Source organism: Loa loa, assembly GCF_000183805.2.
Source record: "Loa loa unplaced genomic scaffold supercont3.7, whole genome shotgun sequence".
Lineage (NCBI taxonomy): Eukaryota > Metazoa > Nematoda > Chromadorea > Rhabditida > Onchocercidae > Loa > Loa loa.
The window spans coordinates 168,651-194,803 of NW_018108187.1; the positions used below are offsets into that span (position 1 = coordinate 168,651).

At 34.8% G+C, this 26,153-nt stretch overlaps 3 protein-coding genes and 1 non-coding gene across 4 annotated transcripts in view; 3 read left to right on the forward strand and 1 right to left on the reverse strand.

The window, feature by feature from the left end:
- Nucleotides 1-11,468, forward strand: part of LOAG_16538 (FLN-2 protein) — a gene marked incomplete at both ends in the record, with an annotated part of 21,829 nt that extends 10,361 nt beyond the window's left edge. The window contains 26 exons of the mRNA XM_020449192.1: nt 139-386; nt 615-821; nt 982-1,075; nt 1,466-1,590; nt 1,755-1,824; nt 2,234-2,314; nt 2,552-2,686; nt 2,879-2,996; nt 3,316-3,518; nt 3,865-4,086; nt 4,203-4,376; nt 4,814-4,960; nt 5,497-5,580; nt 6,431-6,571; nt 6,709-6,885; nt 7,042-7,188; nt 7,462-7,590; nt 7,680-7,817; nt 8,050-8,320; nt 8,763-8,890; nt 9,011-9,135; nt 9,348-9,510; nt 10,005-10,124; nt 10,408-10,528; nt 10,706-10,871; nt 11,106-11,468. Coding sequence (XP_020307312.1) covers nt 139-386; nt 615-821; nt 982-1,075; nt 1,466-1,590; nt 1,755-1,824; nt 2,234-2,314; nt 2,552-2,686; nt 2,879-2,996; nt 3,316-3,518; nt 3,865-4,086; nt 4,203-4,376; nt 4,814-4,960; nt 5,497-5,580; nt 6,431-6,571; nt 6,709-6,885; nt 7,042-7,188; nt 7,462-7,590; nt 7,680-7,817; nt 8,050-8,320; nt 8,763-8,890; nt 9,011-9,135; nt 9,348-9,510; nt 10,005-10,124; nt 10,408-10,528; nt 10,706-10,871; nt 11,106-11,468 — 4,097 coding nt within the window. The remainder of the gene's footprint in view (nt 1-138; nt 387-614; nt 822-981; nt 1,076-1,465; nt 1,591-1,754; nt 1,825-2,233; nt 2,315-2,551; nt 2,687-2,878; nt 2,997-3,315; nt 3,519-3,864; nt 4,087-4,202; nt 4,377-4,813; nt 4,961-5,496; nt 5,581-6,430; nt 6,572-6,708; nt 6,886-7,041; nt 7,189-7,461; nt 7,591-7,679; nt 7,818-8,049; nt 8,321-8,762; nt 8,891-9,010; nt 9,136-9,347; nt 9,511-10,004; nt 10,125-10,407; nt 10,529-10,705; nt 10,872-11,105) is intronic.
- A 3,840-nt stretch (nt 11,469-15,308) lies between these two features.
- Nucleotides 15,309-16,732, reverse strand: LOAG_03941 (hypothetical protein; the record flags this gene model as incomplete). The annotated part of the gene is made up of 3 exons (XM_003139478.1): nt 15,309-15,516; nt 16,162-16,282; nt 16,657-16,732. The coding sequence occupies 3 exons, from the start codon at nt 16,730-16,732 to the stop codon at nt 15,309-15,311; spliced, it is 405 nt and encodes a 134-aa protein (XP_003139526.1).
- Nucleotides 16,733-18,069: 1,337 nt separating this feature from the next.
- LOAG_03942 (tetraspanin family protein) lies at nt 18,070-20,511 on the forward strand (the record flags this gene model as incomplete). Its single annotated transcript, XM_003139479.2, has 7 exons — nt 18,070-18,215; nt 18,350-18,469; nt 18,758-18,883; nt 19,437-19,511; nt 19,625-19,750; nt 19,980-20,138; nt 20,410-20,511. Exons 1-7 carry the CDS (start codon nt 18,147-18,149, stop codon nt 20,509-20,511), a joined length of 777 nt encoding a protein of 258 aa, XP_003139527.2. The 5' UTR covers nt 18,070-18,146.
- A 3,337-nt stretch (nt 20,512-23,848) lies between these two features.
- On the forward strand, nt 23,849-23,920 carry LOAG_20002. Its single transcript has one exon. It is a non-coding gene; the product is annotated as a tRNA-Thr (tRNA).
- The last annotated feature ends 2,233 nt before the right edge of the window (nt 23,921-26,153 follow it).

Here is a 26,153-nt window from a genome sequence, read left to right on the forward strand (position 1 = left end):
GAGAGAGAGAGAGAGAGAGAGAGAGAGAGAGGGAGGGAGGGAGAGGTAGAAAGGTACGCTTTCTAGCGAGTATAAATTTACTAGAAATTCTGCAGTTTTGACTTTTCTATTTTTTTACGGAGCATGCAATTAATTTAGGAAGTCCATTCGTTTGTCACCTGGTAAAGGCGCAGTCGGTAACAGTTTCGGGTCCTGGATTGGAAAGAGTTCCGGTTGGACAGGTAGCACAGATCTATGTAGTTGTAGAAGGTATGAAAGATGTGTTACCACAAATACGCATTACCGATTCGCAGGGTAATAACATTCCGGTGAGCATATCAAAAGGTGATGCAGAGGACAAGAAATACATCATCTCTTACACACCAAAGAACGTCGGGAATCATCAAGTGAGTAACATTCCATGTATAAAATATATATATATCATCCAGCTATTTAAAAGGAACGATATGACAAGCGTGCTTGTTGCATTTTCTATTGCTCTTGTGTAAATATTTCGTTTTCAATAGATGATATGTGGAGGACAACACCATTGATTTACTATATTTTTGCAGTATTTCTGTTATGCTTCGTGAACAACAAAAGATTTCAAATATTTTTTGGTTCTTAATTTTCAGGTTGATGTAAGCTGTGACGGTAAACCGGTTGCTGGATCTCCGTTCACTTCCAAAGCATTTGATGCAAAATGTGCCAAACTTTCATGCATAGAAGAAGCGGTTGTTGGACGTCCTTGTACATTTATGATTGATGCTGCTCGAGCTGGGGCTGGAAATATGGAAATTATAGTCAGTGTTGAGAATCGAAATGTGCCAAATTTCGTGCAGGTTTGAATGTTACTTTTAACTTGTACTGGTTCTTTACAACTGGAAAAAAATGGCCCAGAGAGTCGGAATTAATGAATTCAAATTAATGGGAAAAGTGGGGAAAATAAGAATTGTATAATCGTATCCAATCCAATATTTTATAAAATTCGTTATCTTTTAGGCAGAAGGACAAGCGAAATTCAAAGTTTCATTTACACCACAGGAAGCTAAAGATCACCTTATAAGTGTTCGATTCAATGGAGACCCAGTTCCAGGTAATTATAATTTTTTCTTATTTGCAAAGAATTTATGGTTGAATATGTATTATAACGCAATAAGCATTTCAATTCAGTACGTTTTCGAATAATTTTGGTTCTGGAGGTATTAAATCTGTGTGTCAAATTGAAGGTCAAGTTATTCTTTCGTCATTTTTAGTTTGTACTGAAATGTAGATCGTTTAAAGCATCAAGAGCTTCCAGTACCTTATCCTATCGTTGTGTAAAGCTTTTTGATTACAGCTCTCTTCTTCGTGGTTTCAAAAGATGTTTTGGCACAACAAAAATCATTGAAATGATACTGTTTATAATTATAACAATTTTAGCCGAATCTAATTCACTTTATTACTAAATAGGTTTTACCGTGCATTTCAGTTATGCAAATTTAAGGTTCACCAATGGTCTGTCCAGTGCGAGAAAGATCATCACAGTTGATTGCGGGTATGTCATCATCGGTGAACACTCTAGGATCAGAACAAGAGATTCGTCTAGTTGGCGATCTGACTATAGGACAGGTATAGTGCTAATTTTTTTCGGATTTCGGAAAATATCTTGCATTTCTTTGTCATCCATTCTAAATTTAAACACCTTCACTTCCATCAAAATATGAACTTCTGAAAATCAGATTAAAATGGAAAACACAAGCTTATTTATTTAGATTCGTAATTTTTTTGCTCAGGTTGGTCAAACGAAAGGCTTTAGCATCGATACAGGCGGGCGTGAAATTGATTGCAATGTTGCCATCACTGGTTGGTTTTTGAAATTATTGATGTTATAACACGTTGCTTGTCTCACAAAATCGGAGATAAGTCCTGAACTAAAGTACCTTTTAAAACTTCCGGAAATCTCAACATCCATAAAATCGTTGAACATCGACAATACATTTGTTCGAATTAAAAAAGAGGTGGAATTAGTTAATTGCTTGCATAGAAGTGAATATAGTAGTTATCACAAATAACACTATGACATTTATTATTGTTTCTCCGACTTTGTCAGAAATGCCTTCTAGACAAAAGTTGATTTAGATGCTTTTGCTTGAAGCTTACTCCAATTTGTCATTGCTTTACTTGTTAAATGCACTGTTTCTGTCCACCTTGTTCATATTCCCTCCATACTGGTTGGTTTCGGCGTGTTGCACAGAGGAATGCTGAAATTCAGATTCGCATGGTCGTGAACTGGATGTTGAAGTAGAAAAAGTTTGCAATGGATATCATGTTCAATTCCGGCCTCTAACATCAGGTATCGTTTTTCCTCGTAGCTAATTACTGAAGCGAATTTTATAGCTGTTGTGTTAGATTGATTTACCAATTGATAGTGAATGAATTCTTAGGATGCGTTTGTCTGTTGCAATCACAATTGTCGAAAAAAACTTTTCAGCTTGTGCATAATGAAACATCTCATATTCTGTTAGGAAATACCAGTTTCGGGAAGAATGTGCTTTAATTACTAACTTAGTATACCTTTTCATTACTACAGGTGAACATGAAATTGAAATCGTTGTGAACGGCCAGCAGCTCGGTATCGGACCATTTGTGATGGAAGTTTCGGAACCACCGAAAATTGCCCGTATCCCGTCGACCATTCTTGCTGGCAAAGAGATTATCTTTGAGTGTAAATTGCCTTATCCTTATTTTAAAATACATCTGTGTAAGTAGTTGCAGAATGCGCCAATTCAGAGAAGGGGAAATCGCTAAACAGTCAAATAGAATCAGCGAGATATATAATAAATTTGAAAGACAAAATGTTTTATGGTATTTTACATCTCTTGCTGATATTTACTTCCAGGAATTTCTTTGTTTTTAGTGAACACAGGTGACGTTGTGCAGGGGAATGTGAAAGTAGAAGTTAAGAATGCCAGAAATGGATTAGTGCCAGCGAAAACAGAAGTTGGAAGTGATAGGATTGTTCGAGCCTTTTGCACGTAAATATTTCTTGTAGCAGTGTAGTTTTTCAAACGGAATAGATAGAGAAGTTATAAAAAACTTGTCCATAATTAGCAAAGCTGGTAAATTGTAATTTCATCCCACAACAATTTTTATCTTGAAGTACTCTACACACAGGATAGTTTATATTAAATTTACTTCGGATACTTGATCCGATCTATATATCTGTATAACCCTGAGTTTATATTAGGTTCACTTCAGAAACTCGATTCAGCCTATATATTTGCATGGTCATGAATGGGAGACTCTATTATTAAAATTTCTTTATTCTCTTTTCCACTTTTTTGCTTGTTTCAGATTTCATGAAACAGGTCGTTATTCTGTGGATGTTTTTGTTAACGAGATGCCTTACGGTGAACGGCAGTATGTCCGAGTTATTCAAAGTGGTCGCGGTGCTGTACTCGTAGATGATATTGAACAAGCATTGGTTGGTTGGTCATCTAAACTAATTCTACGAACCGAACCTGATGCCGGAAAACACTTATCGGTTGTCATCATTGGTTAGCTCATCTTCTTAAATTTATCTTCTAATTGTTAAATAAATGCTATAAAAAATAAACACGATTATCTCTTCAAGTAATTGTTGATCGAATAATGATGGTATTTTTATTGGTTAGGCTGTCCCTCCGAAATATGCTATCCATATGAAAAGAGTTTTGTCCACTCGATATCTGGAGTACAAGTATTTTTTTTGGATGGATGGTTACATTGTTGAAATATGTGGATGGCATTACTTATGTTTCGTATGCTTCATTAGAAACTTTAGATTTTGAAATTGAACGGTTTTTAACAACATACAAATTTAGAACTAAAACACATCTGGAATCAGTTTTTTGTATCTTTCAGATCCAGAACGAAATCCAGTCCCTGTATCGCTGAAGAAACTTCCCGATGAAATATTCGAAGTGGAATTCACACCACGAACAGAAGGAGTTCATAGTATATCAGTGCTGGTAGGCGACGAGCATATCCGAGGAAGTCCTTTCAAAATTACGGTACTGGATTTGAGCGCTGTGCGAGTAATCGGTCTGAAAAATGATCGTGTTGGCATCGAACAACGTTTCAATGGTTGAGTCGTTTTTTTAATGTGTTCTTTACTGATACTTGTTTAACCAATATGATTCAAGAAATATTTCAAAAATTTAATTGGTTTTGAAAATTGGTAGCTTTTAATGACCTTCCAGTGGATTGGTCAAATTCGGGTGGTGTGAATGCAACAGTGAGAGTAACATGTGGAGGTAAGGAGGTACCATGCACGATGAAACGTATCAAAAGAGGCCTTCACGTGTGTTCGTTTATACCGCGACAGGTTGGACTTCATCTGATAGATGTGATGATCGATGAAATGCTTCTACCGGGTATAGTTTCAGAAGTGAATCGTTAATTCTTTCTTGTAACAGAAAAATCATATTTCGTAACTTTTTCACTTTCCATTTATAAGACAATATTTATGTGTGAGACTTTTGCCAGTCCTTGCATAAGAAGGAAAGACGGGAAGCTTTTTTTTTTGGAGCATTATCTTCTCTTTCTTCTGGAAATTTATTAGCTTGACTTTTTTCCAATTTATTTTACCGTCTTTTTTATCTATGGCTTTTCAAGAATATTCAATGGTTGGCAGAGAATAATAGAAATGCATTACTTGACTCGAAGGTAGTAAGTTAGCTTCCATTAAAACGGAAAAGGCGAAAATCTTCATCCAAAAAATTTTTTGTGTTATAAGTTTTTTAAACTGCAATGATTTCATGATCTTTTTCAAGATTCTTTATAATTCAAAATTTTTTTTAACAAATTGTAGAATGTCCATACGAATGCATCGTAAGCGATGCAGGATCAGTGAGAGCACGTGGTGATGCATTGACACGTGCACAACGTGGCAAAACAGCTCGTTTTGAAGTTTCATTGAATGACACAGAACATGGTGAATTGGATGTAGTAGTGTCAGGTATTTTTGCTTTCTCAAGAAGAATAAAAAACGATGACTTAAATGAGAGTGGAAATAAGTAGAAGCACGTACGCATTTGCTGTGAGTTTCTAAAATTCGAAATTTATTCTTAAAGTCTTCAAACTACTTTTTCGATTTCTGTCAACATTGGTACCAATCATTATATCACTGGTATCAAAGTGTTCACATAAGTTGGTGCGATGGCTTTTAAATTCGTCGTTTTGTTGCGGTATACTATCAGTTTAAAAATGTATATATAAAGGTGCAGATAAACGAAGAAGTGAAATATATTTTGTTTTATTGTAATAAGCTAATTTCAGGTATATGTTCCATTCCCAGTAAAATCACATGTTGTGAAATTGTACCAAGTTTCACTAAATTTTAATTATTTTTAGTTCACCAATGTCGTGTTGCACTTCGTTATATCACACTGTGTCACATGTCTGTATTGCCCACGCTGCAATTTCACTAATTTATGCATTCTTCCTTTTCTTCTTTAACTTCCGATTTTTCTGTTTTTATAACTTTTTTTTCAGATTTACGAGGTAGACCATTACCAGTTCGGTGTTATAAACAACATGATGATAGTTATTGGGTCGAATTTACACCTGAAAACATCGGTAGCTTTTTTATTCCGAAAAAAAAACTGAAATCGATAAAATTTCAATGTTAACTTTTGGTTTAGGAAATTCCCTTGTAGCTTTTTTCTGATCTCCTATTTATCCCTTACTTTCATCATTCATGCCAGATGGTGTTCCAAATCAGTGGATATAACTCATTTGGCTGTCTAGGTTTGTAAAAAAAGAAAAATACTTTTTTTTACAAACTTTCTACACATTAGCGACTCGTTTTTTACATTCACTGATTGATTTTCGGTCTCCATAAATCATTTACGAACACTAACTGTTAGTTTCTGTAAATAATTGGTGTATAATAAATTCATAGGTCATCATCCTCTTCTACTATTATCGCTCGGTTAATCTTGGTTTCCCACACTCTTACTCGTGAGTAACAAATAGAGGGCAGTTTTTAAAGTGCTTTCTGAATGAAACTGCTCATACCATTTAAACAGATAATCAGCATGGAAAAGTGAGGACGGCAATTGTCTGTAAAAAACAAATTTAGAGAAGAATCAAACAATGCATTACCAACTTTGAGCATATAAGTAAATTTTCAGTTAAGAATGCAAACATACAACACATATATTGAATATCTATTATTTGTTAGCTTCATGGAGGAAGATCAGATCGGTCTCTCAATGTTTCCTCCCTTATCTTCTTAGTAGTATAAGGTCCCCGTTTAATGAGCAAATTCCTTTCAAAATATTTCTCATTAAATATCAATTTTAATCATTTTAGGAGCACGTTGGATAACTGGCGCATAAATCCTAATCAGTCTCATATTGAACTTATAGATCTTTTAAATCTTCTCACCCTCTAAATCGTCCGGAATTTAGAATTCTTTCTTCAGGTCTTCATCAAATTGAAATAACATTCGCTGATGCACCAATAGCTGGTAGTCCATTTAAGTGCATAGTGATCGATCCAAGGAAAGTCTTTATCAAAGGTATCAATGATCCATTCATTATCAAACAACCTGCGCTTATTACCGGTAAGTTCTTTGGAGTTTGCTACTAGCATGACGTTTTTCAGCATATTTTTGTTTTATTGCAACATTGTAACATTGTTTATATATCGTTTGTTAATATATGCCCTGTTCAATAATTTTAAGAATTTTAAATGTTATAGTGAACCGTCAACTGGCAGGTGGCGGTGACTTGACTGTGGAATTGACTGACCCATCTAATGAACCGGTGCGAGTAGATATGCAAACAACCGCTGATGGTGATGATGTTTTCGAATTTACCCCAACCAAAATTGGCCAGTATAAATTGTTCGCAAAATTGGCTGGTTTTCTTGTTAATGGTAAAAATTTAGATGATATAATAACTAAAATTTCAGATAAGAGATTTAAATAATAGCTACTACAATTATTATTTACCTCTCGTATCTTCTTCCTAGCCATTCCCTTGAAGTCCATAAATAAGAACTAAACAGGAATTTCTGCTATTTATGTTTCAGGTACACCGCATACATTGATTGTTGAAGAGCATGGCAAACCTATTTTGCGTGGATCCGCAACGGAACATCCTGTGGAGGTGGATCGTCCAACGAGCATCATTTTCGATGCCAAAAATGTAAAAGGAAATTTGAAAATCGACGTACGAGGTAGAGAATCGCTTTTCTCATGATTCCTAATGAAGACTGGTACTTCGTTCTCTTGTCTTTCATTTGACTGAAAATTAAATTATTTGGAACAATTATTTAACTTACAAGAATATATATGGCGCTTTTTTAATTTTTAAATAAAATGACTTTGTTGCTTGTCTGAGAAGCTTCTGTCCCTCTGGGCAGGATGAATTATCCTGCTTCCTTTTGCTTATGTTGAAGTAAATTAATATAGCTTTAGTAAAACTTTAACGAATTAAAACAATTCTTCAGGACCGACGAAAGCGAAAATTCGGCATACAGTAAACAAAAATCCAGATGGAACAACGGAAATTTCGTTTACACCAACGGAAGTGGGCCGTTATTTAGTAAATATTGAGCATAACAATCGAACTGTTTCTGGTAATTTTTTCGTGACAGTGTTCACTAATTTCCTTTTTCATTAAACTTTTGTTGGTGAATGCTGATGTGAAGCAATAAAACCAATTCAGGAAGTCCATTCGAGATCGAAGTTGTTGATCCACGGAAAGTGGTTGTGAATGATCACTTGGCTGATGAAAATGGGGTATATCAATTCGCAATACAGCAGAGAAACATCATCGACGTTGATGCCACAGCCGCCGGATCTGGTAAGTCATTTGTGCGGAAAAATTGCTTTTACAAGTTTTAAATATCTCTAGTATTTTAAGGTTTCTGTTGCTAAATAGTTTTAGTTGAAGGCTAATTTATGTGTAAAAGAACTTGTGGTTGTATCATTTGATAGCGGTGATTGAGTTCTTTTATCAGCCTTATTCGCTTTAGTGAGTTCATTTGAACTCATCAGAAATATTTTTTGAATTTCTCACAATCAAAAAATCTCAGGCAAACTTCGAGCGGAAGTTCGTGATTGCGACGGCAAATCAATGAGTGGTTGTGATGTTGAGTCACTTGGCTATGGCAAATATCGTGTAATATATTATCCGCATCAACCTGGAAAATACGGCATCTATCTTTACTGGTCTGATATAGCGGTCCAAAAAGCACAGCCACTACACGTAATTGCTGAAGGCGAACAGCCCTCGACCTCACGTGCCGTACCGCTTGCAAATACTGTCGCAACAACGTCACACAGCACCCTAAGATCTCGACCTGAGTAAGTGGGTTCCGAGTTGTTTTCACTAATTTGAATATATACAACAAATTTGATAATTTATAAATGATTTCACACTTTTGATGTTTTTCAACTTCATTGTTGGAAAGTGTCAAAAGTGTCATTCATTCTAGTTTTTAGACAAATTTTTAGAAACCGTTGCAAATGAACGTAAAATTAATTTCTGATGTCATTTATCCTAATGTGGTTGAAAAATATTAATCTTATTTAAAATACTGAATAACGTTCCGGATAACCTTCTGGAGGAGCAAATCCGGAGCATTAATAATTCCCAGTTAAAGAAATTGTCAGATTGGGTCACTGTTCATGATTCATGTTTTTTTCTCTTTTTTTTTATATGTATTTACTATTCCTATTGTAGGGGGAGCCATTGTCAACTAAACAATCCTAATCTTAATTCATTTTTACAAACACCGAAATTTAGTGATCGTTCACATTACGAGGGGAGTGGAACAGACTACCTGAGAGTAGTACTACGAGGTGAGGGTGTAACACGGGCTACTAATAATGAACAAGCAGAATTTATCATCGATGGCTCCGATGTCTCTAAAGGTTTGCCATTCTTAATTGCAAATTTTGGTACAGTTTGTATGTGACGTTACGGTTATGAATGTCAATTGCGTGTTAGGAGGGTCAAACAACTCAAAACTTTTTGTGATTGTCATATTTCAGATGGACAGGTATCATGTTCTTTGTTTGGACAAAAAGCAGATATTCCGGTGCGCTTAACTCATCTGGGAAACAACGTTTACAAAGCTATCTACACACCGCTGATACCTGGCATCTATGAGTTACAGGTTGGTTTTATCAAATTTGGCTTGAACTCTTCAGTTGTCGATATGAAATTAATTTTATTTTGCAAATTGGCTTGATACTAAAAGTAAGGCTATTGATTACATGAAAGTTAAGATTCTCTGACTGCTTGATGGTGCTTGTTCACTAATTTGAATCCCGAAATTTTAGAGACTTCAAGAATTATTTTAGACAGTAATAGACATTGCGATTACAGATAACGTGGGACGGGCACCATGTTCGAGGTTCACCTTTCCGAGTGCAAGTTGATCTGCATTCAAGTGCTGCGGAGGCCATCATTATCGATGCGAATACGTTAAAGATGGGGATCGTAAATGAGGATGTGAAAACTATTATTGATACTAGGAAAGCGGGACCAGGTATGAATCTTCAATAATGTTTGTTATTTACGTCGTCATAGAACAATTCCAAAAACAATCCGATTTAGGGCTTGCGCAAAAGGTAGAAATTTTAGAACACTGTTAATTTACACCTTTCATGAATGTACAACACTGATATTCTACACAAATTATTACTTAACAGTATTCCTTTACACGCTGTTGTTGAAGTATTACTTAGATATCGCATGCTGCCTGTTGTAGCATTGTTTTTCTACCCGTTAATAATAAATTAATAGAAAATTATGGTAACGTAAGCCTGATCCTACTGCATACTCAGTTAAGCATATTCAAACTCTCAGTATGGCTTAATTTTAACTCCGAAATCGAAATATGTAAAATGTGCACCTGTAATTGCGAATGATTTCCATGAGTGGGATTATTGTAGTAAGTTCCCAGAAGGTATTAAGTTAAGAAATATGTCAGAAGTATTTTGATTTCCAATTAATGTTTAGAATATTATGTTTTCGTTTCAGGCCAGCTATCAGCACAATGTATGGGACCAACGAAACTTGCATACTGTGAACTTTACGATCTTCGCGATGGTACATATACTCTTTCAGTTAGACCTTCTGAAATTGGGAAACATACACTGGGTATGTTTGCTTCTATAACAAGTAGTGATAAATTCGTTTTTACGCATCTTTTCCTTGGATGATATCCTTTAAACAAAAAACAATTTGGAAATAGATTGAGAACGGTTTTTGAAATTTGGCCGATTTTCTCGTGCATCTTTTTTCACATTCCTCTGTTTTCTTATTTTAATGTTTCTGCTTTATTTAACATTGATCCCTTTGAACAAATCATAATTGACTACGGTGAAAATACGTAATAGGGAAACTGGGAAATTTTTAAAAATGTTCATTTCAATTGTTTTAGTTGTGAAATATTCGGATGAGCAGGTGCCAGGAAGTCCGTTCATTTTCAATGTTTCCTATCCGCCAGATGCATCCAAAGTTCGTGTATATGGACCTGGAATTGAGCATGGAATTCTGTCCACGTAAGCTGAACTTTTTTATTGATCTCAATTTCTTTCTTTACTGTTAATTTTTTATTTAAAATGCAAAATGCAAGTCTGGATATCATCCAAGAAATCTGATCAGTAGTCATTTATTTCTTTTACGCATATTTTATATCATAGATGTATCCGATGAATAATCAAAGCTTTTTGTTACAGATTTAAATCAAATTTCATTGTTGAAACGAAAGGCGCTGGAGCAGGACAGCTCACAGTACGTGTTCGAGGACCAAAAGGAGCATTCAACGTAGAAATGCAAAGAGAAAAGAAGCAGGAAAGAACAATTCATTGTAAATATGAACCAAAGGAACCGGGAGATTACCAGGTTCTACTACATTTCATACATTAATCTTAAAGTGATTGGCGAAATTGAGCATTCAGAATATTGAAATATAAGAAATAATAGATAAGGAAATGAAGGCTTCAGTATAGTTACTTTTCCAGTGTAAAAGATGGTATCATTCCGGGATATTTTGCTTTTTATATTGTGACTTAAGTGTTTCCAATAATATATAGGGTTTAATTTTTTTTCTTCAATGTAAACAGGATTTAATTTTAGGTGGAAGTTAAATGGCATGGTGAACATGTCCCGGGATCGCCGTTTCTGGTAATGATTGTGGATACCGAACAGGAATTACAACGATTCCTATGTGGTGATGCACCGTCACCACAGCCAGCAACTCCGTTCATACCACCTGGCTGGATTGGCACTCCACCACCACCACCGTTGTTTCTTGGTGGACCACCACCGCGTGGTCCGTTTCTTCAGCCTCATGCCACTGCACTGCCTTTGCCATCACCAACTATTCAGGGGGCTCCATTGACGGGAGCGCATGGGTCCTTGCTGCCGTATGGAGCGATGCCACAACCACCGCATGTAATGCGTACCGCAATACGACCTAGGTTTATGAGTGGTTACTGATGATTTTAGAAAATGTTGAGTTGACTAAAATATTGTTTTCGCCGCTCTTAATCACTTGACTTAAACATTTCCACTAGTGTTTCTCAGTAGTGCATTATGTATGTGTGTGTGTATGTGTATGTGTATGTATGTGTGTGTATGTTTGTGTGTATGTGTGTGTGTGTGTATGTGTGTGTATTCTTGTCTTCTTTATTTTTACATGACGAAATGAATAAATAATGATTTATTGTGATGAGAATTTGCACCCCCTGAAAATCCCTGGAAAGTGCTCCTTAATTGCCTGGAAAGGACTCTAAACATTTTTCAAGTAGAAATTATTCTGATTCTAAAGTTTTTTCTGCATCTCACTTCTATAAAAATATTTGATTTTCATTTTTGTTTCTTGATTGCTGTAAAAGATCATACCTATTATAAACACTGATGGATCAATCAAAAGAATATTGAACAAAGTCTGTTTTTTTAGCGAAAACCTTGTGTTTGTGTTTCTTGAAATTCATGTTTTCCGTCCAAGTTGAAACGATTATGAATCAGCGGCGAAATTCAACATTTGAAATGATTATATCGTACTTCTTGAAACGGATCCAGGATCATGATGGGATCATGTTGTATTCCCACGTGCTTCAGACGTTCACATAAATTTTGTTTATCATTTTTTGAAATCTTTACGAAGCAATGATGCGAGTTGCTGGGTACTTTTTTCGAAAAAGTTCCAAATGGATTTCTGAATGTAAAGGATGAAGTACATTTTGGGTCAATGCATAATTTATTTGAACGTCTTCATTAGCCAGTCTCACCACTACCGTCCTTTTACCGTATCATATTGTTGTAATTCTGATAACTTGCAAAATGTGACTTCGAAAATGTTTGGTTTCCTTGTCATATTTCGTAATCACCTTATTCTATCGCTTCTGGACTGCCGATCTATTACTGATCGCTGCACCCCGGATTCCTTTCCAGCTCAAGAAATTTTTTGTCAGTCAATGTCGTCACATTCGTGTGCAAAAGCGACGTTGGTCGTTTCACTTTATTCTTATGGTTTCTCTCAATTTGATGTGGTTTTGTAATGTAAGTTTGTTTTCTCACTCAACCAACCATATTTTCTCACCATGAAATACGAATTTGCATTAAAAATTCCGAAGAAAAATCTCGCAATCATTACATCAGAGTGCTTAGTGTTTAGCACAAAGTCACAAATTGGTCAATGGAAATGCCAAACTTCTCATTAATATTTTATATACGTACAAAGAAGGTATCTTATTAGTCGAGCAATTTTATACTTGGACATCAAACCTCATCAATTTAAATTAGCAGGTGGTCATTAAGAGGATATTTTGAAGGTACTATCACTTGATGGTTAAATACTACTTAAAATTTCTTGAAAATGATTTTAATGATTCGCATGTAAATACGTTACTTTTATTAATAGCATTTTCGCTTGTGACTAACAATGCTTATCATTAAGCATATATCCACTGTGAAATTGAGAACTCTGTGTTTCTAAAGTGCTGCATCACCTGAATGATCTCGAGATTACAAATGGGTTACATGCACCGGTTAGTACTAGTTTTTTATATCTTAACTAGAGAGGATTGACTTGCATTGTTATCAAATCATTGTTCAAACTTATCATTAATCAAAGTGTTGGATCACTGGTTCTACTAAAACAAATTCGAACTACTTGCTCGCTCTCTGTATGTGGATGGGTTTTCATTCATCAATTATATAAATAGACGACGATTTTTTCCTCACTGATGAGAAACACTGAAGAGCTGTAGTAGTACACAGACGTGAAAGCGATCAACAGAATCGACTAACTGTATATAACCTCTGCTACTTGATCTGAAGACTAAGAGCACCGCAGTAAAGAGTGAAAGTGGTAAGCAATGATAAACTGAAAATAATGAAGAGGTGCTTGGGAAATCGTGGTAAACAGTGCAGGGTAAAGGAGTGAGGATAGAATAGTATCGTTAGAAACAATGAGGACTGTCAGGATATTGATAATCGTCGCAATAGGCCTAATTTTCATTAAAATAGATTAAAGAAGAAGCGAGCTGTCCATCATATCAGTTAAACTGAGTCTATGCAGCTGACAGGCCTTCATCCCAATCTAATCCACCTGTTCTGCCTCAGATCTTCATAGTTTTGAAATTAGGTTAATTTTTGATATGAAACTGAACATTTCGTTCGATTCCAGCTAGACTAGATCCAATTATCAGATTTCTTTCTACATTAAAAAAGAGGAGAAGAATGATTTTGTCAATACTTCGATAAACTCATCTTTGTATTTTCAACTTGATCCTTGACAAGTGCAACAAAATCATTGGAGAAGATGAACTATAGTAATTATCCGAACGTCGTTCCATCCATCATTCATCTGCTCTTTTTATCCGTTATTTTGATCTGTTTATTCATTCCCACAGCTATTTCTTTGCATCTTGTGATACGTGAAAAACATATCGTCAATCACATTTCAAAATGTTTGTTTCCATTAATCTTTCCATTACAAGCAGGAATGGTTTAAGCGGAAAACAGAAGAAAGAGTTTTTCAACTTTTCCACCGAGAGAAAGAAGGAAAGAGGAGGATGAATGAATGAAAGTCTATGCTTCAGTGACTATCAACTTTGTTTATTGTTAGAACAGAGGAAGTAAGCATTATGATGAATCTGTAGGACTGATGCAACACATTCACTACTTTACATTTCATGCTTCACAAAACTATCAAGACGAAGTAATTGCTGCAGCAAAGTGAGAAAAACATAAACTTTTTAATTGCCCTTCTTTTTTGAAAAATTTTTCAAGAAGATAGTGAAAGAAGTTACTTTCTTTTTGAAAAATGTCGCCGAGTAGTTTCATTCATGTCATTCATTTTTGACTTGGCTCACAAACTGACATCAGGTAAGGCTGTGTCATTCGGTCTCTTTTTTTGCAGGTCAGGCTGTCATTCAAGTATTTAATAAGCCTTCCTCTCTGATTTTCCATCTCAAAAATTTCTTCCTAAGCCTTTTACAACGGTACTTTTTTTTACGGAGAAGTAAAAGTGCGAAAAATAATTCTGTTTTCTGGAGGAAATGGATAATAGCACAAAGCACTTTGACTTTATATGTTATATTTTCCATATATTTTTTGTCGAAATACATAATATTGAAATGTCGCGTGATCTTAAATACTTCTACTAACTTTTGACTTTGTTTTCAAGTTCTACGTATTTCCTGAAGGCTGCTAAAAATAATTTCATAAAATAATAATATTTCTGATAGCACTGGTGCGGTATTTTCCCATCAGTAAAATTTAAAAACGTATGAGAATCACACTTGACGAGAATAACGTCAATAGACTAAAATTTCTTCACGTGGAAAGTTATCCAGGTTTTTCTCATATGAACTATGCATCCTTTCTTTAACTTTTTCATATCCTTCCATTTTAATCTGTATTGCGATTACTTGCAACATGAATAATCCTCTTGATTACTATTATATTTTAATATAAGTATTGCTGGCTCTTATTTGCTACTATTCAGCAATCACAAAGTTTTGCAGAACGAAGAGCAGTTCTTATTGAGAACAATGAAGTCATTACTGGATAGATAACTTTTAAAACTGCTACATATAGTAATTGGATGAGTTTTTCGAATACATTCTTGTAGTAAGGCATTTTTTTCTGACATGTATTACTTATCCGCCAGCTATGCTCTTATTTTTGATCTAACTTGTTTTGTAATGCAGTAGATTATCATTATTTTGCATTACTGTGTCTCTCCGAAAATAAATCATCCTCTGAAAATAGCTCCTAGTGACATTTTCAAGGAAGGGCTTAATATAAGCCGTCCTCTGAAAACAAGACCTAGTTCGGCCTTACCGCAGCCGCAAGCAGCACGAATACCGTCGCTTCCTGCAGCCGTGTCAAGCTCTTGATAACGCCTTGGGCCCACCTCCGTCCTCCACTGGTCATTGCCCGGCCTTTTCGCCGTTCGGCGTGGTCGCAGGGAACACCGGCTGCGCTGAGCCTAATGGCTACGCAGGAATACCAGGGTCGAGAAGCATCAGAACGCCTGGTCTTTCTGGTTGGTGAAGACAAAATGAATGATTGTTTCCTCGAAAATAAGACATTCTGTGAAAATAAGCTCTAGAACTTTTCTTTTCTTTTTTTTTTTTTTGTTCAAGGGGCAAGGGAATAATATACGATCCTTCTTATTTACGGGAAACACGGTATTGAATTATATATGTGTGTATATCAATCCACATTTACTGAATTTAATTAAATCAGATTGAAATTGAGGTTTATGTATGAAGCTGATAGCTTAATTATATAATCAAATCAAATCAAATTTGCAAGATTTTGGTAAAATAGGTTCAAACAACAGGCTAATTTGATTTTTTAAGCCGTGGAGAGTATCTTTTTTTTGAGACTGCGTGGATGCAAGAGGAGCTATTAGTAAGAAAGCAGAGGATCGCTTCGTTCGTGCGATGTTTTCCTGAAAAATTAGATCCTGCTGACGTAGTGTTAAACAGCTGTTGATTCCATAATGTATTCGCATTCCTGAATAGTTTTAAATTTTGATTCCGAAGCAGAAACCATCATACAATCATTTAGTATCATAAATTCTTAGATTTGTCATGGAAAAAAGAGTAAAAAGATGAAGGATATTGTTTTTGTTCGTTGTAGAAGGCAGTTAAGTTTTAAAGGAATGACTTACACAGTCATTCCTTTAAAACCGGTATTGTTTGTGCCCGAAACGTACGGCAGTTTATCCTTTATTATCGTCCGGATACCAAATACAATAGAAATGGATTCAAACTTATTCCAATTACAACTTACTAGAATAATGTCATTAGAATCATTAGTTATTAGAATAACGTCCAGAATAATACCAGTAGAACAATGGGAGAAATTTGTAAGTAGTAATTAGTGAACTGGGAGAAATATGAAGAGTGTGTTGTGTGAAGCTGAGTGCCGACCAATAGAATTAACAATGAATGTTAGAATTTCTTACGGTTTATATAAGGAAGAGGAACAATCATACCAAATGACAGTATTCTCACAGCTGCAAGAGAAATTTACATATCTTAGTTAATTTATATTAAGAACAAGTGGCCGTGGATTACAAAACCAATGCATTATATAAAAGTTCTTAGACAAAGGGATTCTAAAACAAAGAAATGCGATGTTTAACAGAAGTTTAGAAATGTACCATTGGTTATAAGCATGGTTATCAGATTACACATCTCTACAATATGCCCATCAATGTGCGTAAGCTGAGTTGTCATCTAACTGTTTAATAAGGACCAAAGATTAAGAGTAGTTTGGTTATTAAATGGCAGTCCTTTACCACAATATTACAGGAATTGGATAAATGATTCATCACTTGATACTGTGTAGTGCATTTGAAAATTTAATTGTAATTTTTGTGCAATGAATCACTTATCGGGAAATGATCTAAATAAGACAATATTTAAGATACAAATTTGTGATACACATACTTTGATTGTTTTAACGAATTATAAATTTTTTTTTTGGTTTTCCCGACAAGATCATTTATTTAAATTAGTGGTTCCCGACCGGCCGTTCACGAGAACTAAAATATGGTTCGAGAGGACTGTGACTTTGACTTTGACTAATACGTTAGAAGTTCTGATTAAAATTTATCTCCAAACTAACAGAATTTATTATTTGAACCTTTTGGTCCATGTTACAAATAAAAAACTCAAAGTGGTCAAAAAAAAGTTGGGAGCCACTAATTTAGATTGTAACATCAGTTAAGAAAATGCTCTAAGAGAGTGATAACAAGAATGATACTGTCATTGATGCTGCGATGATTTAAATGGAATAATATGAAGTTACTTTAAAAGAGTCATTATGCTGTTCTAATATGAATTATTCTCTGTGATTAAACTCTTCTTCTTCATATTCTGATTATTGAAAATAATGAGAAATAAAGTCATCAAGAGTTATATATGAAATCAGATCGACAGCTTCGATAGTTCAATTATCTAAATTAGAATCGAGGAATTAATTTCGGCAATCTTTTTTTGTACGAATTTGTTCAATTCTTTTTTTAAAACTTTTTTTCTCATGTTATCAAATTATGGGCTTTCGTTTTTGGAGAAAATAGCTTTAAAAATTTTCGAAAAGCAATGTTTTTATATAAATCAAATTCGAGAAAATTCAATTTGCGAGAGATACAACGCTTCTTACTTTTTCAAATATTCGTTACTTTGACTTCCCTTTTTATGTTCTTGATAGATATTCTCAGTAGTTGAAAATGAATTGAGGATAAAATATACCGCGACATTCGGCAAAGTTTAATATCAGCGATAAAAGGTTTCGAAAGTATTTTCAAAAAACTTCACCTCCCTATAAAGTCTTAAAGAATAAAAGTGACCGTTGATGATAAAAAATTTACCGAAAATGGTAGATTAAGTGTTACATCGAAAATCATCAATATAATAAAAGTGTACATCTACAGGATTTATTGTCAAATATTTTATTCCTATATCACTTAACTTTATTCGTATATTACTTAAACAGTTTAACCTACTGAATTTAGGTTTTACGACTGAAAGCTGAAGAAAATTACGATCGAGAGCAATTAAAAGAAAGTGAACTTGCACATCCTTGGAAAATCTTATATATCAGTGCTTTGCACAACTTTATTGAAAGGACATTTTGATACAACACTGGATGGCAAATTTGAGTTGCGGTGCAAGATGCCTTAAATTTTGCCTTTTCGTCTTTAATTTGATTTTTTTGGTAACCTTTCTTTTAATATTTTGAATATCTTATCTGAATAACCTTACTGCATGAATCAATTTTCACAAAATATTTGTTTCACTGACGCGAAGCTATCATTCTCGTTTACCGGAATAAGATGAAGATGTTTACAGCTATGTGGTTTGGTATGTGTTGGTATTGGCACATGGTTGGTGCTAGATCGATATGCAGTGGATAGCTTGGCAATCGCCAGTGAAAAAGTTCAAGTGACCGATGATGGATTGCGAGAATTGGTATGCTCCTTCATAATCCTGGTTTTCCTTTCTATCTGTTAAGGTAAAGTTGTCAAGGCAAACTTTTTTATACCTGCGACGAAAAAGGAGATAGAAGGAAAGAAGAATAAAGAATAAATTCTATGCTGATAAAAATACAAATCAGAAGTTTGATAAAATTTGTTATAGCAATACCTAAATTCATTATTGTCCATATAATGAAACCATTATTCAGTTTAATATCATATATAAATTTAAACTCTCATATATAAATTTAAATATTTAGGATTATAAATTTTATAATTAAAGGCATCTAAACCAGCAGCGGTGCGACAGATTGGATTTCTGTTGATTATTGGTGGTATAATTGTTATTGTTGTATCGTTTATGGGTTGCTGTGGAGCAGCCAAAGAATGGCGTGTCCTTTTATGCTGCGTAAGTTATCATTAGCTCAGTTAGTTTTGCATATTTATTAATCAGTATTGTATTTTGTGATGGGTCAGCGAAGAACAACTGCTTCTGTTTATTTTACAGAAATAAAGTAACAATGATCCATCCATACATTTACGAAATAACACAGAAACTGTTCAAAACATCTGTTTTCTTGTGCATCCAATCCAGAGAAGACTAAAGACATGCAATTAAAATTTCTAAATGAGACAGTTATTGTTCAACTAGATGAGACACTTTCTGTTCTTAGCTTGATCCCATTAGGAAGGGGTTCCAACTACTGATGTTCGATGTCTCCGCTAGTCGTATCATGTAATTTGTCGAATAACAAATTGAGATTATGCGCTCGTTTTGATGCCGGAAATTTATAAATCAGAAATTTGAAAAGCGATACCTTAGAGCAATGAGGAGGGAGTTATTGTAGCACTGTAATAAGACAAAATCATTTTTAACACTGGTAGATTTAAAATACAGAAGGAAAATTAACAGCTTTTTCAAAGGTCATGATCATCGTCGCTCGATTGATTATTTTTTACAGTATGCAACATGCCTTATGATTATATTGGCAACACAAATAGCAGCTGCGATATATGCCGTCATGCATAGCCACATGGTAGGTATTCATTTATTCATTGCTCAAATAGAATCTTCAATGTAAAGTTGTTTATTCATATGCAATCTTCTCTTCTTGATCCATCTTTCATTTCTTTCATTGATGAGCTGCAGTTCGCACAAGATTTTCGACAAATTTTAAAAGCGTCGCTAAAATTGTATAACGGAACGGATACTACAAGCAGAATGTCCGATGATACAGTGCTTATGAAGGCTGCATGGGATAAAATCATGATCGAGGTGAGTTTGATGATAGCGTAGGATTTATAAGTTATCTAATGAAAGCAAAATTAATTTAAATAAAACAAGTTCAAAACTGTGCTAATTGAATGTACGGTTATTTTGGTCATGTTTATAGTTGTCATGTGTCCTAGCTATCAGAACTCGCCTACAACAGCAATCGTAACTTTTCCTGTTAATCTTCTAATGATAACGAAACCGCTTATAATATCTGTGTGATGATTTACAGAAATCTTGTTGTGGCGTAGATTCAAAAATTGGTGATTTCAACGAAAGTGGTTGGTATCAGCTAACTGGTCGAAGACATCATTTTCCGCCAGCTTGTTGTCCGCCAAATAAGGATGGAACTTTAATGGCATTTTGTCCTGTAATAGCAAGATATGGCGATGTCAGTGGTCATTTCTCGTCGAATTATATTTAAAGTTTCTTAAAATTTTGCTCAACAAAATCATTCTTCCATTTACATCCGAACTCAAAATTCTGAATAAAAGCCAAGGCAGAAACTTACCATTGTAAATAAAAAGTTAGATGATTTCTGAGAAAACCTAAAAATTATCACCTTTCATTTATCTCTACACTTTCTTGCAACAATTCGGTTCTTTTGTACTAAATGATTCCAGCAACATCACGTTTTCTTTTACATCATTATTGCACTGTAGGGTTGCTATGATAGAATCAAAGATTCTGTGCAGGCCTTATCAACTCATTTCAAGATTGTTGCATGGACTGTAATCAGCATTGCATTGATACAGGTAAACTGAATACTTCCATAGGACCATTTATCTCCAAAAAGCGTCAAATCTAAGAATTTGTTGAACTTTGAACCTTTCTGTGAACCCAATTAAAATTCTTTCGTATGTTTTCAAGATAATCATTTCAGAGTTTTACTAAAATGATTAATATAGAAGATAGAACTAGAATATATTTCAATATTTTTATTTTATTTCCATAGAAGTTTTTAATAAACTTCGGAGTTTTTTGGTTAGAAGGAATATGCCGCCAAATACCTTAGAATTACAGATTATTCAGATTATGCAAGAGAATATCTGGAGCTCACTGAGCATCAGAATAAAGTCAAGAAGTATCCAAGCAACTTTTAAAGCAGCAAAAGTCTTTTTATTTCAGATATTCGGTATAACGGTGGCATTTTGCTTATGTAACGCTATTGGTGAAGATGAGTACTACTGATATATGCGTTTGTAATCTTAGTCTCTTCAAGTTTGTCGCTTTTGCTCTATATGTAAATTTTTCTTCTATTGGAGGTATACTCTTTGTGGGATTTAATAGTTTTTTAAATGTTGCATTTTCCAATGCTGTTTTGAGAGTAGATTCAGTTGCTCAATTTCATAACTGCCATTGTAAAGGCAGATAATTTTGATTCCAAAGTTCCTATACTAAAAATAATGGGTTTTTAGTCTTTTTTAGCATGGGTTTTGGACAGTTCCTTTTTTAGAAAAACTTTCTACGCTTACAAAATGATCGTGTAGTCGGATTTTTGGTGTCACTATTTTAAATAGACAAAATTGGGGTTTACCGTTTCATTACTCAGAATTTACATTTAGAAGTGGATCGAAAAGTGCAAGGAACTTCGGTCCCAGCAGTTTAGTTTCAAAATGAGGAAAATTATAGTATTTTTGTTTCTTACTATCATTTTTGATTAAACAATTTTCAAATTTCAAATGGTTGTCTACTTCCAAAATATTATTGTACAATGTTGCATGGTTGAGCGGATAATTTCTAACTATCTTGTACTCTCTTTGGTTATAGGATGAGTATTGTCTATACTATTTTCTTAAAGAAACTTTGAAAATTTAAGTAGAAAGAATTTTGTGATTACTCGATCTAAGCTATTCCACTCCCAGACACTGAGTTTTGTGGTGAAAATCTTCTGGAAATTAATTGCAGAGACCAATCATCCAATAGTTTTTACACATTTTACATTAAATTACATATTTACCTTGGGTTAAACATGAGAAGAGATCGCATTCTGCTTTTTTCTTTTGTTTGGCTGATTGATTCATCAGATAGCTGATATGATAATCGTAATACTGAAACGCATTAGGAGATGAAAAATGATTACCCATATTTGTGCAGTTGTAGAGAGAATTTTGATGATTTAACTACAGTGAAATATAGTGTAAATCATTTCCATTGTTGCCATGTTTGTTTTATTTCATTTAATTTGTCATTTCTCATGCATTTTGAGTACTTTTTTAAGTACAGTAAATTGCAAGTGTTTTCAAGTACAATACTTGCAAGTTTTGTTTGAAATTTCTTGTATCAATAGAGCCAGTATCACAACGGCATAGCAGTAATGTTTTACTTTAGAAGTAGGAAGAAAATATGGGGAAATGAGGCAGGTCAAATGGAAGTTTATCGAAGGCTTCATTCTGACGATGTCTTTTTTAGATGCTTAAAATAACAAATCCTGGCTTATGGCCAAAGACATCCCGGCGTCATCATTTATTTCAGGCCAAAAGTATTACCTTGTCTTCTTATACTTTCTTTCTTTCTTGTTAGAAGAGAACGATAAATTCGATATTATTTGCGAAGATAAACGAAGAGAAACAACAGAGGAGATGAAAGAAAATCGTAATGTCTTCAAATGTAAATGTTGTAAACCCTTTTGGCGCAGAAATAACTGTTGTGGTCATCTTGTCAATTATCACTTTGGCTTTTCGTTATTTTTGATCTTTGTAGTAGTTAGTGTGACTAGTTACTGTGATTTATCATTAACAACTTTTCTTGAATTCTCATTTCCAATGAAAATGAGAAGAAAATATAACGGTACCTGAATTCGTTTGAGCGCAAACAAAGGGAATTGAGCCACTTCTAAACTTCAATAAACAATTACGCTTACAGCTTCACGTGATAGAAGGTTGTTTATTCCTAATAAAAAAGCAGAACTTTGCTACCTAATTAGTATGTTGTATTGAACACATCAAATACTGTGAAATATTAGACATTCACTAGAAGAACGTCTGAAGGTTAAAAGAAAAAATTGTTGATAACAAGTCTAAACATCAGAAAAATGATGAGTTTAAATTTTCAGAACCTTCCCTGGGCCTAACATTATTGACATGATCATTCCAGAACAGTTCATGAAGAAACAAAAACTTTTATTACACTGTTCGAATGTCAACTCCGATTGATGGAAAACTATTGATCGAAGACCGAAGCTATATTCTCATTTTTTTGCTTTGATCATGATAAAATGTGCGAACATTTCGCTTTTATTTCCACTTCTATAAAGAGGTAAATCCGAAGATGAAAGCTACAAGATAAATTGAGCATCGAACTTGTTTTATAATCAGATCTAGAAGAGTTCCGCTGGATTCAAATAACTCTAGAAATATTCCTTCTGTTTTTCTACTCCATGTTACGAAAGATGCTAAATATAGTAATGTCCCTAATAAGAATGTTCTATTTGGATCATCTCCTACTTATAAAAAGAGATGCACCGATATTTTTTGATCAGGGGACAATCATTTTTGGACAGAAACGGTAACATTTCCTGGAATTCTGGCGCATATGTCGTAAAAAGTTCACTTACCATGATGAAAAAGATGCTGCATTTTTACCTCTTTCAAACTGCTACAACTTCGGGAATTACTCTATACCAATCTCGTTCACATTTGAGGATTCCACCTATTTTTCCTTCTTTTTTCTGACCTTTTCCTTCTAGCCAGTCTTTGCAGCAAAGAATCATACAAAACACAAAAAGGAAAGATGATGATTTCATGACTTAGGCAGCAAAAAGAGTGAAGTTTGATTTTGCTCTGTGAATACTTATCACAGGAACTAGCAAAATGAATTGCATGAAAACAACTTTATCAATCCTTAAGGAAGACTGAAATTGGAATGGATGAAATTCAAGTAGGGCTGTCAGCAGTAGAATGAATGGACTGAAGACGCATGAGTTGAAGATATGAAGAGCTACCTAAAAAGTGTAGAAAATGAATGGTTTGGAATCCAAGTGTTTCAAAGCTTTACTCCTTCTGAAGACGAATCAATAAAGGTTGCAATCAAAAAACTTCAAAATATTTAGATTCAATTATAAATTTCTTCTATACTACGTCATTCGTCACGACAACCGGAGCCTCATTAGCTCAGTGGCAGAGCGTCTGTCTCGTAAACAGAAGGTCGCTGGTTCGATCCTAGCATGAGGCAATGTGGTGCTTCTCTTTGCAAAATTCTGTGACCAGAGCAACAACAGATCAGACGCATTGGCGGCTACCTATCGTCATCCTTTCTGGACGATATTGCGCCGACCTTCACTTTAACGAAATTTGATCTCAACACGTATTTTCTGTCCTTCAGGAATTTTTTTTGCTTAGAAATTACTGAGTTTCGATTATTGAGTTTTCTTGGAAACTATTTGCGGGTATAATTCATACGGGAACAATATAAATGGCGTATAGCTGAAGATGTTTTCCATCGAGTAGGCAAGGGAATTTCAAATATGAACATGGATTTCACAGCAGAGATCTATAACGAAGAGTTGATAATGACTGGACATTTGTGCTTGGAAATCGCGAACAAATTTCTCAATCAATGGGATTGCCATCACTGAATTGATCAGTAGATACTGCTATCGCATTCGATATAGTCGGTGAACAAAATTACAACACGTTAGATCTTTTGTCGTATGTGCAAGCAAATATTCCTTAGCTAACACTTGAGCAAAAAGATATTTACGAGCTAATAATGCGAACTGTCAATAATGCAATTGGAGAAATCTTCTTGGATGCGCCAGGAGGAACTGCTAAAATATTCCTAATTAGATTGATTCTGGCAACAATTCAATTTCAAAATGACATAGCCCTATCTTCTGCATCCTCCGGAATAGCTCGACATTGCTACCAGTTGGAAGAACTGCCCATTTCGCTTTGAAATTGAAATTACCATTGAACATACAATTCATTAAAACTACCACGTACAACATTCCCAAAGCATTCGGCATGGGAAAAGTATTGCAGAAATGCGAACTTATTGTTTGGAATGAACGCACAACGAAGCGCAAAAAATCGATCAAGGGTCTTATCAATCATTGCAAGATTTGCAGAGAAACACCAAACCATTTGGGCAAACAATTAATGCTGTTTGCAGGGGATTTCAGGCAAACATTACTTGTATCGACATTAGTGGACGAAATAAATGCTTGCTACTTGTGGCGACATGTTGTGACGACATGTTAAAATTAACATAAATAAAGGCGATAAAATTAATTACAAATATGTGTTCAACTGCAAAATGACTGATCAGCTGAAATACTCTCACCAATTGCTGGAAATTGGGAAGGGAAAGGTGCCGGTTGTTGATCCGACCTCAGGAAGAATTTCATTGCCTCATAACTTCTGCAATTTAGTAACGTCAAAAGAATTAGTTGAGAAAGTATTCCCCAACATTCAAACCTTATAAGAATCACGATTAGCTGAGCAAACGAGCTATTCTTATGGCCAAGAACAAAGACATTTACGAACTTAATATTATTTAGTCTGACATTCAAACCGAGGCAATCATACACAAGTCTGTCAACACTGTTGTGGAAATAGATGAAGCGATTAATTATCCAACAGGATTTTTGAATTCACCCAATCTGCCAGGTATGCCACCGCACGTACTGCAATTGGAAATCGGCATGCCAATTATCATGTTAAAATACATCAACTAGCCAAAGGATTGCAACGGACGCGGTTTGCAATAAAAAAATTGTAGACCTTTTAAAGGTGAAGATAGCCTCATGCCTCGTATTCCTATAGTGCCATTTCAATTTAAGAGATTGTAATTCACAATTCGATTACGTTTGCATTCACCATCAAGAAAGCTCAGAGCCAATCTTTAGAATTCTACGGTCACATCTAAACATGAATTGCTTCTCACATGGACAATTATATGTTGCGTGTTCTAGAGCTGGCAAACCAGACACAATAAATATTGAAGGATAACAAACGGTCTTCTCGTTTGCGCTATTGAACTGTTGTTTTGTTGTTTCTCTGCCGTTGAACCATGGTCGAAATTGAATGCCTGACTATATGCCGTCATGAGTGCTTGCGTGAGCTTCCCGACTGATTATTGAGCGAGGTGTGGGATTGCGTAGTTGCGAAAGCTATCGAATGCGGGAGTTACAGGAGCTGTCAGATTGACTGTTCTAGCTTTTCGACTTGGTAACTGACCACCAGGATGACTAACCCTACCTCCTTATATAGTGAGATTGGTCTAACATTCCAAACACATTGGCTTAACTACCAGACTAGAAGTTCTCTACAATGTTTCAACATCTGCACATAAGTTCTTTGCCCAATTCCGACAAAAGCTTGATTAATAGATTGGGAAAAGTTTACAATAGAGAGAGAGAGAGAGGAGGAGAGAGAGAGGAGGGAGAGAGAGAGAGTCTTATCGT